The 13,106-nt window shown below is 39.4% G+C and overlaps 1 protein-coding gene across 10 annotated transcripts in view; it reads right to left on the reverse strand.

Annotated features, from left to right (window-relative positions):
- bicd1a (bicaudal D homolog 1a) overlaps positions 1-13,106 on the reverse strand; it is a 207,803-nt gene that overhangs the window by 29,851 nt on the left and 164,846 nt on the right. For all 10 annotated transcript variants that reach the window (XM_060839446.1, XM_060839448.1, XM_060839443.1 and 7 more), the window contains exon 3: positions 2,888-3,040. In XM_060839446.1, coding sequence (XP_060695429.1) covers positions 2,888-3,040 — 153 coding nt within the window. The remainder of the gene's footprint in view (positions 1-2,887; positions 3,041-13,106) is intronic.

Raw genomic sequence — 13,106 nt, forward strand, 5'->3', positions numbered from 1 at the left:
ATTAAAATCAAAACCTTCTCTAATACAACTATAGTCATATCCTTATAAATCACTACACATCTCCAACTTCTGTCCCCTATCTTCCAGCTGTCATGTGCAACTCTACTTGAATCTCTCCAGTTATTCACCTCACTCACAGCACCAAAACAACCTGACCAAAAACCATCAGCACACTCAACAACCTTTCATTTGTTCAGGTTTACCATTTTCACCAGCACTCCTGCTCCTCTCTCTAACTCAGCTGTCCTTTCATTCATCTCTATCCAATGACAGCTGAAGCATGTTCGTCACCCCAATACACTGACCTCTTTTAAAAAAAACTCCCCTTAGCTGTCTCCTCTTTTACCTGCTCCTTCTCTTTGGCACTACACTCATGGGTTCAACATTCACATCTATGCTGGTCAGACCCAACTCTGTTTCTCTGCCTCCTCTCTCACTGCCTTTCCTACTGCTGTCCTGTCAGATTGTGTGCATAAAATCCAGTCTTGACAGGCTCACCTACAATCATCAGCTTTGGACCAGTTCTGTACATTCATTATTAGCACTATCCCCCACTCCAGCCTCTGTAGTAGACTAAATCAGTATACAATTGAACATCATATACAATTATCCCTCGGAGAGCTTCTGACCCTATTTTGCATATTAGCAAATCAATTCCCTCCACTTCCATTGAGGTCCATTACTGTCTTCAGCAGTTTCTACACCAACCATTAATCCACCTTTCCACTTCCCCCTGCATCTTTAAGACCGTACGTAAATCTATTCTTTTGTACAAACCTCTATGTCTCTCCGAAAAGATCTATGTTTGCATGTGCTCATTTTTTTCCCTCAAACTTCTGAAATGCCTTGCTTTCCTACATTAATATATAAAATGTAACTTTATGTTGTATCACAATGTAGTTACAGAGTTATGTTCTCCCTGTCTATTGACCTTATCCAGAATGCAGCTGATGGTCCACCTCTTCCACTTTGTTCCTTGAATCAACTTTTGTCATCATGACGTTAACGTTTATGTTTAAATTCCTTGAGAATCCAACATGATTCCTAAGCTCGACAGCTAGGGTTGCCAACAAGCCTGGATTATCCTGGGTGCTCCTAGAAATAATGCCACATTTTCTGGATGCTCCTATGAGCAATCCAATAGCAAAAGCATAGAGACATTTATTTCTCCAGTTTTGCCCTGGCCAGATTCCCAAGAGTTCACACAGGGTTGCAATGCAAACAGAATGTAGCATAGCTTTAGCAACACACAAAATCTGGTAAAACTATTCAACGGATACACTGGTTTCTGGAGCACAGAGAATGGGGTGTTGATGGGGAAGTGGGATGCAGATTGTCACTAATGGCATCAATCAAATTACTATTATTGACAACTGGTGTAGTCAATGATATCCACGCATACAGGAAGTTAGGAGGCAGGAAGATGGCATGTGATGGAACTTCCCAGGATATGGTTGACAGCCCTAACGAAAGATATGAAGAACAGCTCAATTGTTGGAATCATCATTGGGCAAGCACACTGTTCATGCTATTAAGAATCAATGCTGCAGCCCCTCACTTAATTTGGGTGTTTAAGAGTTAATTTATTAACATGCAGGTAAAGAATAAAATTACAAAGCAAAGAAGAGGGATTGGAAAATCAGAAGCTCACACTATAAGCACACACATTAATTTTAAGTCAGTAGCTTTAAAATACAGTTTGCATGGAAAATGACTACCCACAAACTGATAGCCTCAACAGTTTGGATAAAAGCAACAAGCATGGGTCCTGCAGTTTTTGGTTCTCATATCAAGTTACAACTTATATTAACATTTAGATGTATAGAACTTGAGCTTATAGTTATGACAGCAATAGAATGTATGCCCCAGCTCACATTAAGCTAGTGACAATTTGGTCTTGGTTTGCTAGATGTATGCAAGGCTGGTTCTGAATGTCTTTGCTCCAGCTGATAAGGCTACATTACTATTAACATGGCTAAAATAGTGCTTAACTGAGATGCTCTGTTTGTTTAAGGCCTGCTGTCTAAACACACACTGATAATCACTCAACAAACACAGTGACTGTGATTAATAATGGGATGATAACACTAGTGGGAGCAGAAACTTTAGGAAGTACAAAAGTCATTTCTTCTTTCTTGATCCCGCTTCTTATTTCTGTTACTTTTCTTAAATTTAAAAATACTTAGTTTTGCCTTTTATCCTGACCCAAAAGATTACTGTGCACCCACCTCAGGATCTTAGATATTAGAAGAAAAGTTGGAAAGTCACATATTTAATTAATGAATAAAGCCTGAAAGAGTAAAGCCGCAATCTGTTCCACATCCTGTCTGCACAACAGCAGAATTTAGACCAAACTCTCAAATATTACCATAATTTTGAAGTTAGATTGTGTTCTGTATCTTAAAGCTATTAAGTGCATCTGCTATCTTTTAAAAATCTGTTTTTTCTTATAATTTTTGATGAAGTTTAAATTATTTTTAGACTGAAACTCTTATCCTGCTAAATGGATAGAACAATGTTGTAAATTGTTCTTTAGACACTAACAAGTTGTACATTTATATAAAATTGTACCTGCTATTTAATTGTTCACAGGCTTAATTTCCATTTGGTCCATGCCTGTCTCTGGAAGTACTGGGGATTGCTGGCCCACTGACTTCACAATAACTAAAAGATTCCACAGTAAACAGACTAAAGATTCATTCTAAATAACAGAAATAAACCATGAATATTACATGACTGCACAATGCAAAAGAATACCTCCCCAAATATGGATCTCTTAGATAAAACCAAAATGCAACCAATTTCAATTCTGATAATTAGCATTGTACTGCGATTTCTACTTGGGATGGTGGAAGCAGCTAATGAATTTCCCATCACCAATAAATACCTGATTTTGCTTGAGGGTTGAGACAAGTTTTTGCAGAGTAATGTTCTCCTCTTCCAGCTCAGTGTAATCCTGCAGAAGCCTCGTCTCACGAAACTTGTACTCTCGGATCTCATCTTTCATCCGTATTCTTTGCAGCTCCAACATTTCATTATTCTAAAGAAGAGAAAAGAAAGATCAAATTGAGATGCTTCAATGCATCTAATGGTCGACTACCTTCTCGAATGTGTTTGATGAACCACCTTTTTGCTTCGAGCAGGCTCAGAGATCTGAAGAACCAGATCCAATTTTTGTCACAATGGTGTTACACAGAGTAACAAAATAACATGATTCAGCTGGGCTTACATTGCTGCCTGGAGCCTTTATTAATAAGGTATGTAAACCATTTAATCTTCAAAACAGTGCCATTCGAAAGGATTGACTGACAACTTATGTTTGACAAAGAAGACTGCTGACCTGAATTTATAAACCAGGTTCAAAATTAAATCTATTTCTTGTGCAAAATATATTTTCCATCCAATGCGATTTAAAAATAGAACTAAGGACAATTTATTCCCAGAAATAACCTTTAATCCATGAGATGTATGCCTTAACAGGAATTTGGCTGGAGCACTGATATTTTTCAAACTTTCCCAGTTCTTCCTTCCTGCAAGTATATGATTAAATGTTGGTCATTCAACATGGACAAGATAGTCCACCCAAATAATTCCTGACCTCACCAATGTTTATATGCACACTTTCTATTGGAAATCAATGGCTAGCAACAGAATGGACTAGCAGCAAGGATATGTATCAGTTGCCTAGCTTGAAACTCTGCTTCAGTTTAGAAGTAGAGTGAACCTGGCACCTTTCTGGTTAATACTATTTATTTACTCACTAAATTAACCACCGATTTACATTGTCTTTGCTCTGATCTGCAAACAGATCCCTAGTATCTCACAGCTCTTTTTATTGCAGAGTAATTACAACTCAGAAGAAGCAGGACAAGAGAAAATGCCATTAGTGTGTGACATTTTAAACTTAATTATCATATAGAGTGCATTTTATCATTTGTTTGTTGATTTATCTCATAGGAAATCTCCTATACCTCAATATATCTCGAATCTGAACCCAACAGCACCTCATTAGTTTTTCTAGTAACAGTATGGTAACAGCCGGATATTGGATCCTACACTCTTCACAATGGTTTTCCTCAGTTACATCTGGAATTGAGTTAACGACGAGAAGCTCACTTTGGTGAAGTAAAAGAGTCAAACACAAATACGTGGTCAGATTTTCAAAGACACAAAGAGATATCTTTATAAGATGGTAAATACATGGACAATTGCAAACATAGCCCAAGAAAGCCCAGCAGCGTCTCTACTTTCTGCGAAGGTTCAGGAAAGCCCACCTCCACCCCCCACCCCACCATATTGGGGTTCATCGAGAGCACCCTGAGCTGCTACGTCACTGCATGGTTTGGGAAGTGCACTGTCTCGACCCTACAACGGATAGTGAGGACAGCTGAGAGGATCATCGGGGTCTCTCTTCTCTCCGTTACAGACATTTACTTCACACACTGCATTCAAAAGGCTAAGAGCATTGTGGAAGACTCCGCACACTCCTCACTCAAACTCTTCTCCCTTCTGCCATCTGGCAGGAGATACCATTCGGGCTCTCACAGCCAGACTGTGCAACAGTTTCTTCCCCCAGGCCATCAGGCTCCTTAACATTGTATGATCCGACTCTATTCCATCTGAAACTTTTTGCATGACTTTGAATTGCTGCTAGAGTAATGTTTTATTAATTATCATTCTTTTACTACACTGTAATCTTTACACCACTGTGTCTATTGTCTTGACATGTAAGGAATTACTGTACTGTCTTGTGTGTTTTGCACTTCCTACGTATTTTATGCCGCCCTGTGAATGAACATGTAGCTTGTGTTGCTCACGTAGCACCGTGGTCCTGGAGGAACACTGTCTCATTTGTTACTGTATCAGTTCTATATGGTAGAGATGACAAATAAAGCTACTCTTGACTCATGACATTCAGGATTTAAGCAGATACCTGAAAATCAAGAATGCTTTAGTAAAATTCTGAAGAGAAAAGGCAGATTTTGTGGTGTACCAAAATCTATTTCTTTAGAACTCCTACATCAGTCTCTATAGTGATCAGAAGACAAGTATACATTACTGTGTTTATGACTCCATCAAATCTTCTCAGACAGTTTAGTACTTTCTGGCACAATGACAAATTCATTTTAGGCTGTGGGTTTCTTGTTGAGGATTGCTTGTTATAAAACAAATAAGGTGCATTAGGTAAAAACAACGACTGCAGATGCTGGAAACCAGATTCTGCATTAAAGTGGTGCTGGAAAAGCACAACAGTTCAAGCAGCATCCGAGGAGCAGGAAAATTGACGTTTCGGGCAAAATCCCTTCATCAGGAATAAGGGCTTTTGCCCGAAACATCAATTTTCCTGCTCCTCGGATACTACCTAAACTGCTGTGCTTTTCCAGCACCACACTAATCCAAAATGAGGTGCATTGCAAAGGAGTTTGCTGCTAAAACACTAATACATTGTAATATTAGATATAGAGGAACATGGAAATGTAAAACTTGTCTGCACAGGTCTAAAGAAGATGAAATATCCTACTTTTACTGAATTGGAACATACTTTATTCTTAAGAAAAAACTTACAATTAAGTAGTATTTGTCCCAAAACTATGACATCCACCATCTAGAAGTGAAGCAATTACAGAATAACACCATTATTTTCACATCATCCACCTTCCTAAGTATTGGTAATAAAGCACTGTGCCTCCATACAGGTTAGGTCAAAACCCAAAGGTTCTCTAACTATCATTATAGTACCTTCACCACATTGATTTCGGTTGTCCAAGGTAGCTGGGCACTACCAACCTCTGACTCCAATGAGAGATGATCAAGGAATGCTGGCCTTTAAACAAGTCAAGGTGCAACCAAAGATATGGGTTTTAGGGGTCTCTGTATCACTGTTCCTCAGCCCTTTAAGGATCCTGCAGAAATTTATCAATGATTCACTTTACGTAAGAACTACCTCATGTGAGTAGGAAGATAGGTTTGAGTGTCGGCAAGGTATTAGACAGTCGCAGTAGATGTATTATTTAGAAACTGTAGTTTAGTTGATAAGATTCCATATAGAAATGGTGCTGTGAGGTCAGAAAATCTGGAAGGACAGGTTTACCAAATGCACACCCCTCTTTGAGGTTATTTCTGCTGGGTTTCCTCTTATCAGCTGGCTGATTAATGACTGAAATCCTACTTCAGCTAGCTGAAACCTACAGTAGCAGGTTGGTATAACATACTAGATAATATTTCTACATTCAGGGCTCAGCTGATCAGTAATGGTGATACATCTTCCATCTGATATAGGCCTGGGCAAGTACAGCCCCAATAAAACTCAAGAAGTTTGAAGCAATCCAGGTTTTAAGTTGCCTGCTACCCATCCAACACCTTCAATATTCACTCCCTTCACTACTGACATATCGCAGTGGTAAGTGCACTGCAGCAACTCACCAAGGCTCCTTCAACAGCACCTTCCAAACCCACTACCACTCTACCACTTTCAAGGACAAGGTCGGCAAAAACATGGGAAAAAAATCACATGCAAGTTTCCCTCTAAGCCACACACCAATCTGACCTGGAAATATATCATACTAGCACTAAAGAAAAGAAGCAGGAATAGGCTATCTAGCTTTCAACCTTGCCTTGCCATTCTATAAGATCATGGCTGATCTGCCCCAGGTCAAGGTGCAACCCAGGTTTTTCATCCCAGCTCTTCATTGCACTTAACTCCTGATTTTGTAAGGAATCTCTTTCGCCTTTTAGAAATATTTTCCAAGATCCAACCTTCGCAACTCTCTGAATTACAGAAGTCTAGGTATTCCTCTGAAGGAAGAAATTCCTTTGCATCTGTTTCCAATGAGTGTCCCCTTATTCTGCAAATATGTCCCTCGTTGAGAATCCCCCAGTAGTGGAAATACCTTTTTGACATGTACCCTGTCAAGCTGCCTCAGATTTTGCAGGTTTCAATATTCATTGTTGCTTTGCTGTTGTTGAGAGAAACTCCTGAAACTCTTTCCCAAATAGTACCATGGTGTAACTCCAACAAGGACTGCAATACTTCAAGAAGGCAAACTGCACACAATTATGTCCCTAAGGAAATTAAGGACAAGCAATAAATGCTTGCCCAGCTAGTGATGCCCACATCACATGAACAAATAACAAAAATGCAATAGAGTTCATGAAGCAATATATGGTCACAGTCTTGCAAAGCTGACTAAGTGGAGAGAACTTTGTACCTTCTACAGTTCATGCCTATTTTCAACTGGCATTTGGCACTCTCACTCTGTGCGAGAAACATGGCATTGTGTAATGTCAATAGGATAGTAATTCAGAAAACCAGGCTAATGTTTTAGGGATATGGGTTTCAATCCCAGAATGGCAGATAGTGAAATTTGAATTCAATAAATATCAGAATAAAAAGCTTTACTAATGGCTATTCTGAAACCACTGCTGATTGCCATTAAAACCCCACCAGGTTCACTAATGTCCCTCAGGGAAGGAAATCTGCCATCCTTACCTGGTCTGGCCTACACGTGACCCCAGACTCACAGCAAAGTGGTTGATTGTTAACTACCCTCTGGGTAATAAGTGATGCGCAATAAATGGTAGCCTAACCAGTAATACACACATCCTATGAACAAAACAGAAAAAAATCTAATCATACTCTGACTGGCTAATCATACACCCTATTCACTGAGACATTCCCTCTCCCTAATCATACTCACTGTGCACCAAATCATTCCCTCTCTCTAAAAACATTTCCTATTCACTCAAACACACCCTCTCTCCAATAACATCCTTTCCTTCCAGTGAATGACTCCCTCTCTCTAACCATGTATCCAAAGTTACAAATGTTACCCTGTCCCTGTCTCTATGCCAGCATTGTTTTGATCCTCTCAATTCTGACTACTATCTATATTTCTTTCAGTCCTTCACCCTGTTCAATCTCTATTGCCACCATTGCCCACCCCACAGTTCTCACTGGCATGTTAACTCCTCAGGAATTCCTCCCCACTGCAGCTTCATTTTCAGAGTACCAGGAGCTTAGAAAAAGAAGCAGCACCAAGGGAGGATAAGAAGAACAGAGTGCATTTTTGATCCCCAACTAGTCAAGGAGTGTAGACACTTGGTTGTGCCTACAATCTGTGCCACTGAAGTATCTGATATTACACTTAGCATTTAGTTAACTTAATAGGGTTTAACCAAAGTCTGAAAGTTCTGACTTCCATGGTTTTCAACAACCTCTCCTTCATTGATCTTATTAGCAATATCATAAACCACTGGAATTCTTTAGGCACAGGATAGGAACATAGAAACAAGAGTCGGTGATTCAGCCCATTGAGCCTCCTCCACTATTTAATATGATTGTAGCTGATCAAGCACTTCAATGACTTTTACTCAGAGAATCATAGAGTCATAGAGATGTACAGCATGGAAACAGACCCTTCAGTCCAACTGTCCATGCCGACCAGATATCCCAACCCAATCTAGCCCCACCTGCCAGCACTCAGCCCATATCCCTCCAAACCCTTCCTATTCATATACCCATTCAAATGCCTTTTAAATGTTGCATTTGTACCAGCCTCCGCCACTTCCTCTGGCAGCTCATTCCATACACGTACCATCCTCTGTGTGAAAAAGTTATCCTTTAGGTCTCTTTTATATCTTTCCCCTCTCACCTAAATCTATGCCCTCTGGTTATGGACTCCTGGCCCCAGGGAAAAGACTGTCTATTTATCCTATCCATGCTCCTCATAATTTTGTAAGCCTCTATAAGGTCACCCCTCAGCCTCCAACGTTCCAGGGAAAACAACCCTAGCCTGTTCAACCTCTCCCTGGAGCTCAAATCCTCCAACCCTGGCAACATCCTTGTAAAGCTTTTCTGAACTCCTTCAAGTCTCACAACATCTTTCCCATAGGAAGGAGACCAGAATTGCACACAATATTCCAACAGTGGCCTATCCAATGTACTGTACAGCCGCAACATGACCTCCCAACTCCTGTACTCAATACTCTGACCAATAAAAGAAAGCATACCAAACGCCTTCTTCACTATCCTATCTACCTACGACTCCACTTTCAAGGAGCTATGAACCTGCACTCCAAGGTCTCTTTGTTCAGCAACACTCCCTAGGACCTTATCATTAAGTGAATAAGTCCTGGTAAGATTTGCTTTCCCAAAATGCAGCACCTCGCATTTATCTAAATTATACTCAAACTATTCCCATAAACACTTACACCATTGATAATCAACTGAGCTCCCAAAGCCCTCTAATCCAAGCAGTTGGATTTGTGTATTGTTAAGTTAACCCTTCAAAAGCAGTGAGCCATCGAGCTGGGAGAAATGGACAGTGGTCTTTGCAAGAGTGCCTAAGATGGCTTTGATTTTCCAAATGAGAAGCTTGCAACTGAAAGGAAGTTCTGGTTTATGATGTCAGGCTAGGCATTTGAAAATATTGCAGTGGTCTTGCAGTTAGGAAAAACATGAGGTTGGCCTGGTGTTTGCAAATGCAGGCAAAATTACTCCATCTCTGTAGATAATGGGGGTCATTTGAACTTTGGCAGATCTGAAAAATTATTCGTCAGGGATTGGCCACTTGTTATCCTACTAGCTTAACTTCCTTCACATTTACATGAGTATTATGTTTTCATAATAATGATATGTGCCGGTCAAAGATGCGTTTTGAAGGAGTTAAATGATATGGAATTTTCATGGCTCTATTTCAAAACGTACAAAATCATACTTTGTAAAGAAAGGCCATTAGGACAGAAACAGTTATGATGAGTCAGGGGAATTCCACAACCATTTAGTATGCCTGCACTGTTTCTGTGCAATTCACTAGATTTGTAGAATAATGGTTGTCCCTAAAATAAAAGTAGCAAATCAGCAGAGTATCTCGAAGGATCTATTGTCCACAGTGAAGGAATTGGTTGTTGCAGCTGAATGCAAATACGAGATTGAACTAAAAACAGAAAGAACTGGAAATTAGATTTAAGTTTCAGATTTCCAGATCCCTGATTGAACAGTCACTGCTGAGTGTGATGTTATCCTGAATTACAGATCAGAATTGCCAAGTCCAGTGCATTTAGAACAACCTTAAAAAATGCATTCCACAAAGATAAACAATTTGGACAAACTTCAGTTGCGTTGCTGAACTAATTGAAATACTGGAGTGGGTGGATATCACATGATTGGGCTGCAAGCCTGCAGACTGAAAGGCTTGTTCCTTCTGACATTTGGTTTGCTTTCTGTGCAGCGATAATAGAACAAACTGTAAATGAGCAAGTCATACCCCATTAGTTAAACGTACAATTACACAATTAAGTTCTGAAATATTTTGTTCAAAAACTGTTGAGGGTAAGATTTGAGCACAACTGGACGTTAGTGAACAATGGGACAGTGTTTCTCCTTAATCAGTACGCCTAAAGGATTGAGAAATAAATAGGAGGACTGAAAAGAAGGATCAATTAAGGTCAGCAAATTCAACGTCAAATCTGTTGTTTGTGATCATTTCTACCTCCCAGTCTACTTTATCCAGCCCTTTCATGAATTTGAAATCTTCAAACAGATCACAGGATGGCTATCCTGTTAACGATGAGCATTGCAAAACTTCAATAACCAGTGGCGATTTACAATTCACAGGGTATCTCTTCTTCACAAGTTTGCTGGCTAATTTGTATAATAATGACAGGCAATGTCATTTAGCCATTTCAGTTCCAACAGAAATCTGGGTGAATAAATCTCACCAATCTATAAAATTTAAATATCAGATCGAAAGGGCTCAGGCAAGTGTAACAGCTAAAAGGTTCTCGCATTATTATCCCTTTGTGACTGAAAGCTTCATAATTCAGCCAGTATATGGATTCACAGTCAGCTGTCACAAATATATAAATGTGATATCATATGCTGTACTAAAGGTTACTCTCTCTTCAAATGGACACAAGGAGCCTAAACACATAGCTGCTGGAAATTTCATGATGTGGACATGCTGGTGTTGGACTGGGGTGGACAAAGTTAAAAATTTTGTAGTGATTCTTGTTGATTCCTACAGCCAGAAAAAACAAACAGATGGATATGTTATCTCAGCATCAACCACAAAGGGAGACATTTAGAATTAATTTGACCCTTGGACAACAAAATGAGACATTGAAGAAATGTGAGAATTTAGGCAGGAAGCAACCCCCCCACCCCCCCACCCCCATCCCCACCAAGGAAATCTTTGTGGATTGTGGATCAAAGATTCATCAAATGTTGATACTGAGGCTATCTTAAGTTTAGATCTGCACAAAATTGACTGAGACACTATTTTAAATAGAACTCCCAATTGTTGAAAAATATCCTCAGGGAGAGAGTTCTCAGCTGAGAGCTCAATAGAAAGGGTTTTCAGAAATCAGCAACAGTTTTGTTGAAAGAGTCCAGGCAATCTGCAATCACCATAACCACAGAACTACTGAGGAACAAGGAATTGTCTCCCTGTCTGTCTGTCTATCTATTTATCTCTTTCTCTCAAAGTCTGCTCTTTACTGTTGAGTCCATTGTAGAAGCAACCACCAAATATCTGACAACAGAAACCATCACAAGTGCTGAATCTGACTTCATATTAACCTCATTATCTCAGAAAGAAAAATCTTTCAGCAACTAACAGGCCTGCAATAACAACAGATTGATCTTACTTTTATTCTTTATATGTATTGTTTAGTTGCATCTGCTTTTAATCATTATTTCTGTATTTTACATAATAACTTTTTTAACATAGTACTTTCAGATATGTACTAAACAAAACTGTGTTTAAGATGAAAATTTGTTGCTGGTTATTTTTAAATTTGAATACTCAAGAAAACTAAAAGAGAACCATGAACTATACAAAGCCGCAGCTCATGGACCACTCTGTGGACGGACCTGTTGTGATCCTGACAGTGTGAACTATGGAGATAGCAGCAGATGGATCACTTTTTGATCATCATTTTTGAAAGGGAGTGAGTGGTGTCAAGCAGTGACTTCAGCTCATCAGATCACTGTACAGGGCACCAAGAACAGCTTCAGCAACTCAAAACTGGGTCCTTTTGATTGGATATGGAAATATAAAATGGTCCTTTCTGCTATAGATCCCTTATCCTGTATAGTGATAAAGGGCTAGCTTTAGAGAATGCTTAAATCTGCATCAATGATCACAACTCAGAGATCCAGTACTACTCAAGGTGATATGCACGAGCTGATATTCAGAAATAAATAGTGTATGCTGGAATTTTTCATCTACATCTGGAAGCTATTATGATCCTGACACTGGCAACTTTGAATAAAGAAATTCAAACTTCCAATTGATAGCTAAAAGGAACTCATGAAAAGATTTAATGTTTCAAGACTTTTACTGGAACAAACAGGCTAAAAGCACTATTCAGTATACACCTTTATTATCAGTAGCTTACACATTAAACAACAGAGGATTATTAAGAAATACGCAGAGAAAAAATGAGGTACGAAGGTAAACTGGCCAATAATATAAAGGAGGATCGTAAAGCTATTTTAGGTATGTGAAAGGCAAAAAAATGGTTAAGACTAAAATTGGGCCCTTGAAGACAGAAACAGGGGAATATATTACAGGGAACAAAGAAATGGCAGAAGAATTGAACTGGTACTTCATGTCTGTGTTACTGGGGAAGACACAAGCAATCTCCCTGAAGTAACAGTGGCTGAAGGACCTGAACTGAAGGGAATTTATATTTGCCAGGAATTGGTGTTGGAGAGACTGTTAGGTCTGAAGGTTGATAAGTCCCTGGGGCCTGATGGTCTACATCCCAGGGTACTGAAGGAGGCGGCTCGAGAAATCATGGATGCGTTGGTGATTATTTTCAGAGTTTGATAGATTCGGGATCAGTTCTTGCGGATTGGAGGGTGGCTAATGTTGTACCACTTTTTAAGAAAGGTGGGAGAGAGAAAGCAGAAAATTATAGGCCAGTTAATCTGACCTCAGTGGTGGGAAAGATGTTGGAGTCTATTATAAAGGATGAAATTATGATACATCTGGATAGTAGTAACAGGATAGGTCAGAGTCAGCATGGATTTATGAAGGGGAAATCATGCTTGACTAATCTTCTGGAATTTTTTGAGGATGTAACTCTGAAGATGGACAAGG

The sequence above is a fragment of the Hemiscyllium ocellatum genome, chromosome 19, assembly GCF_020745735.1.
Source record: "Hemiscyllium ocellatum isolate sHemOce1 chromosome 19, sHemOce1.pat.X.cur, whole genome shotgun sequence".
NCBI classification, from domain to species: Eukaryota; Metazoa; Chordata; class Chondrichthyes; order Orectolobiformes; family Hemiscylliidae; genus Hemiscyllium; species Hemiscyllium ocellatum.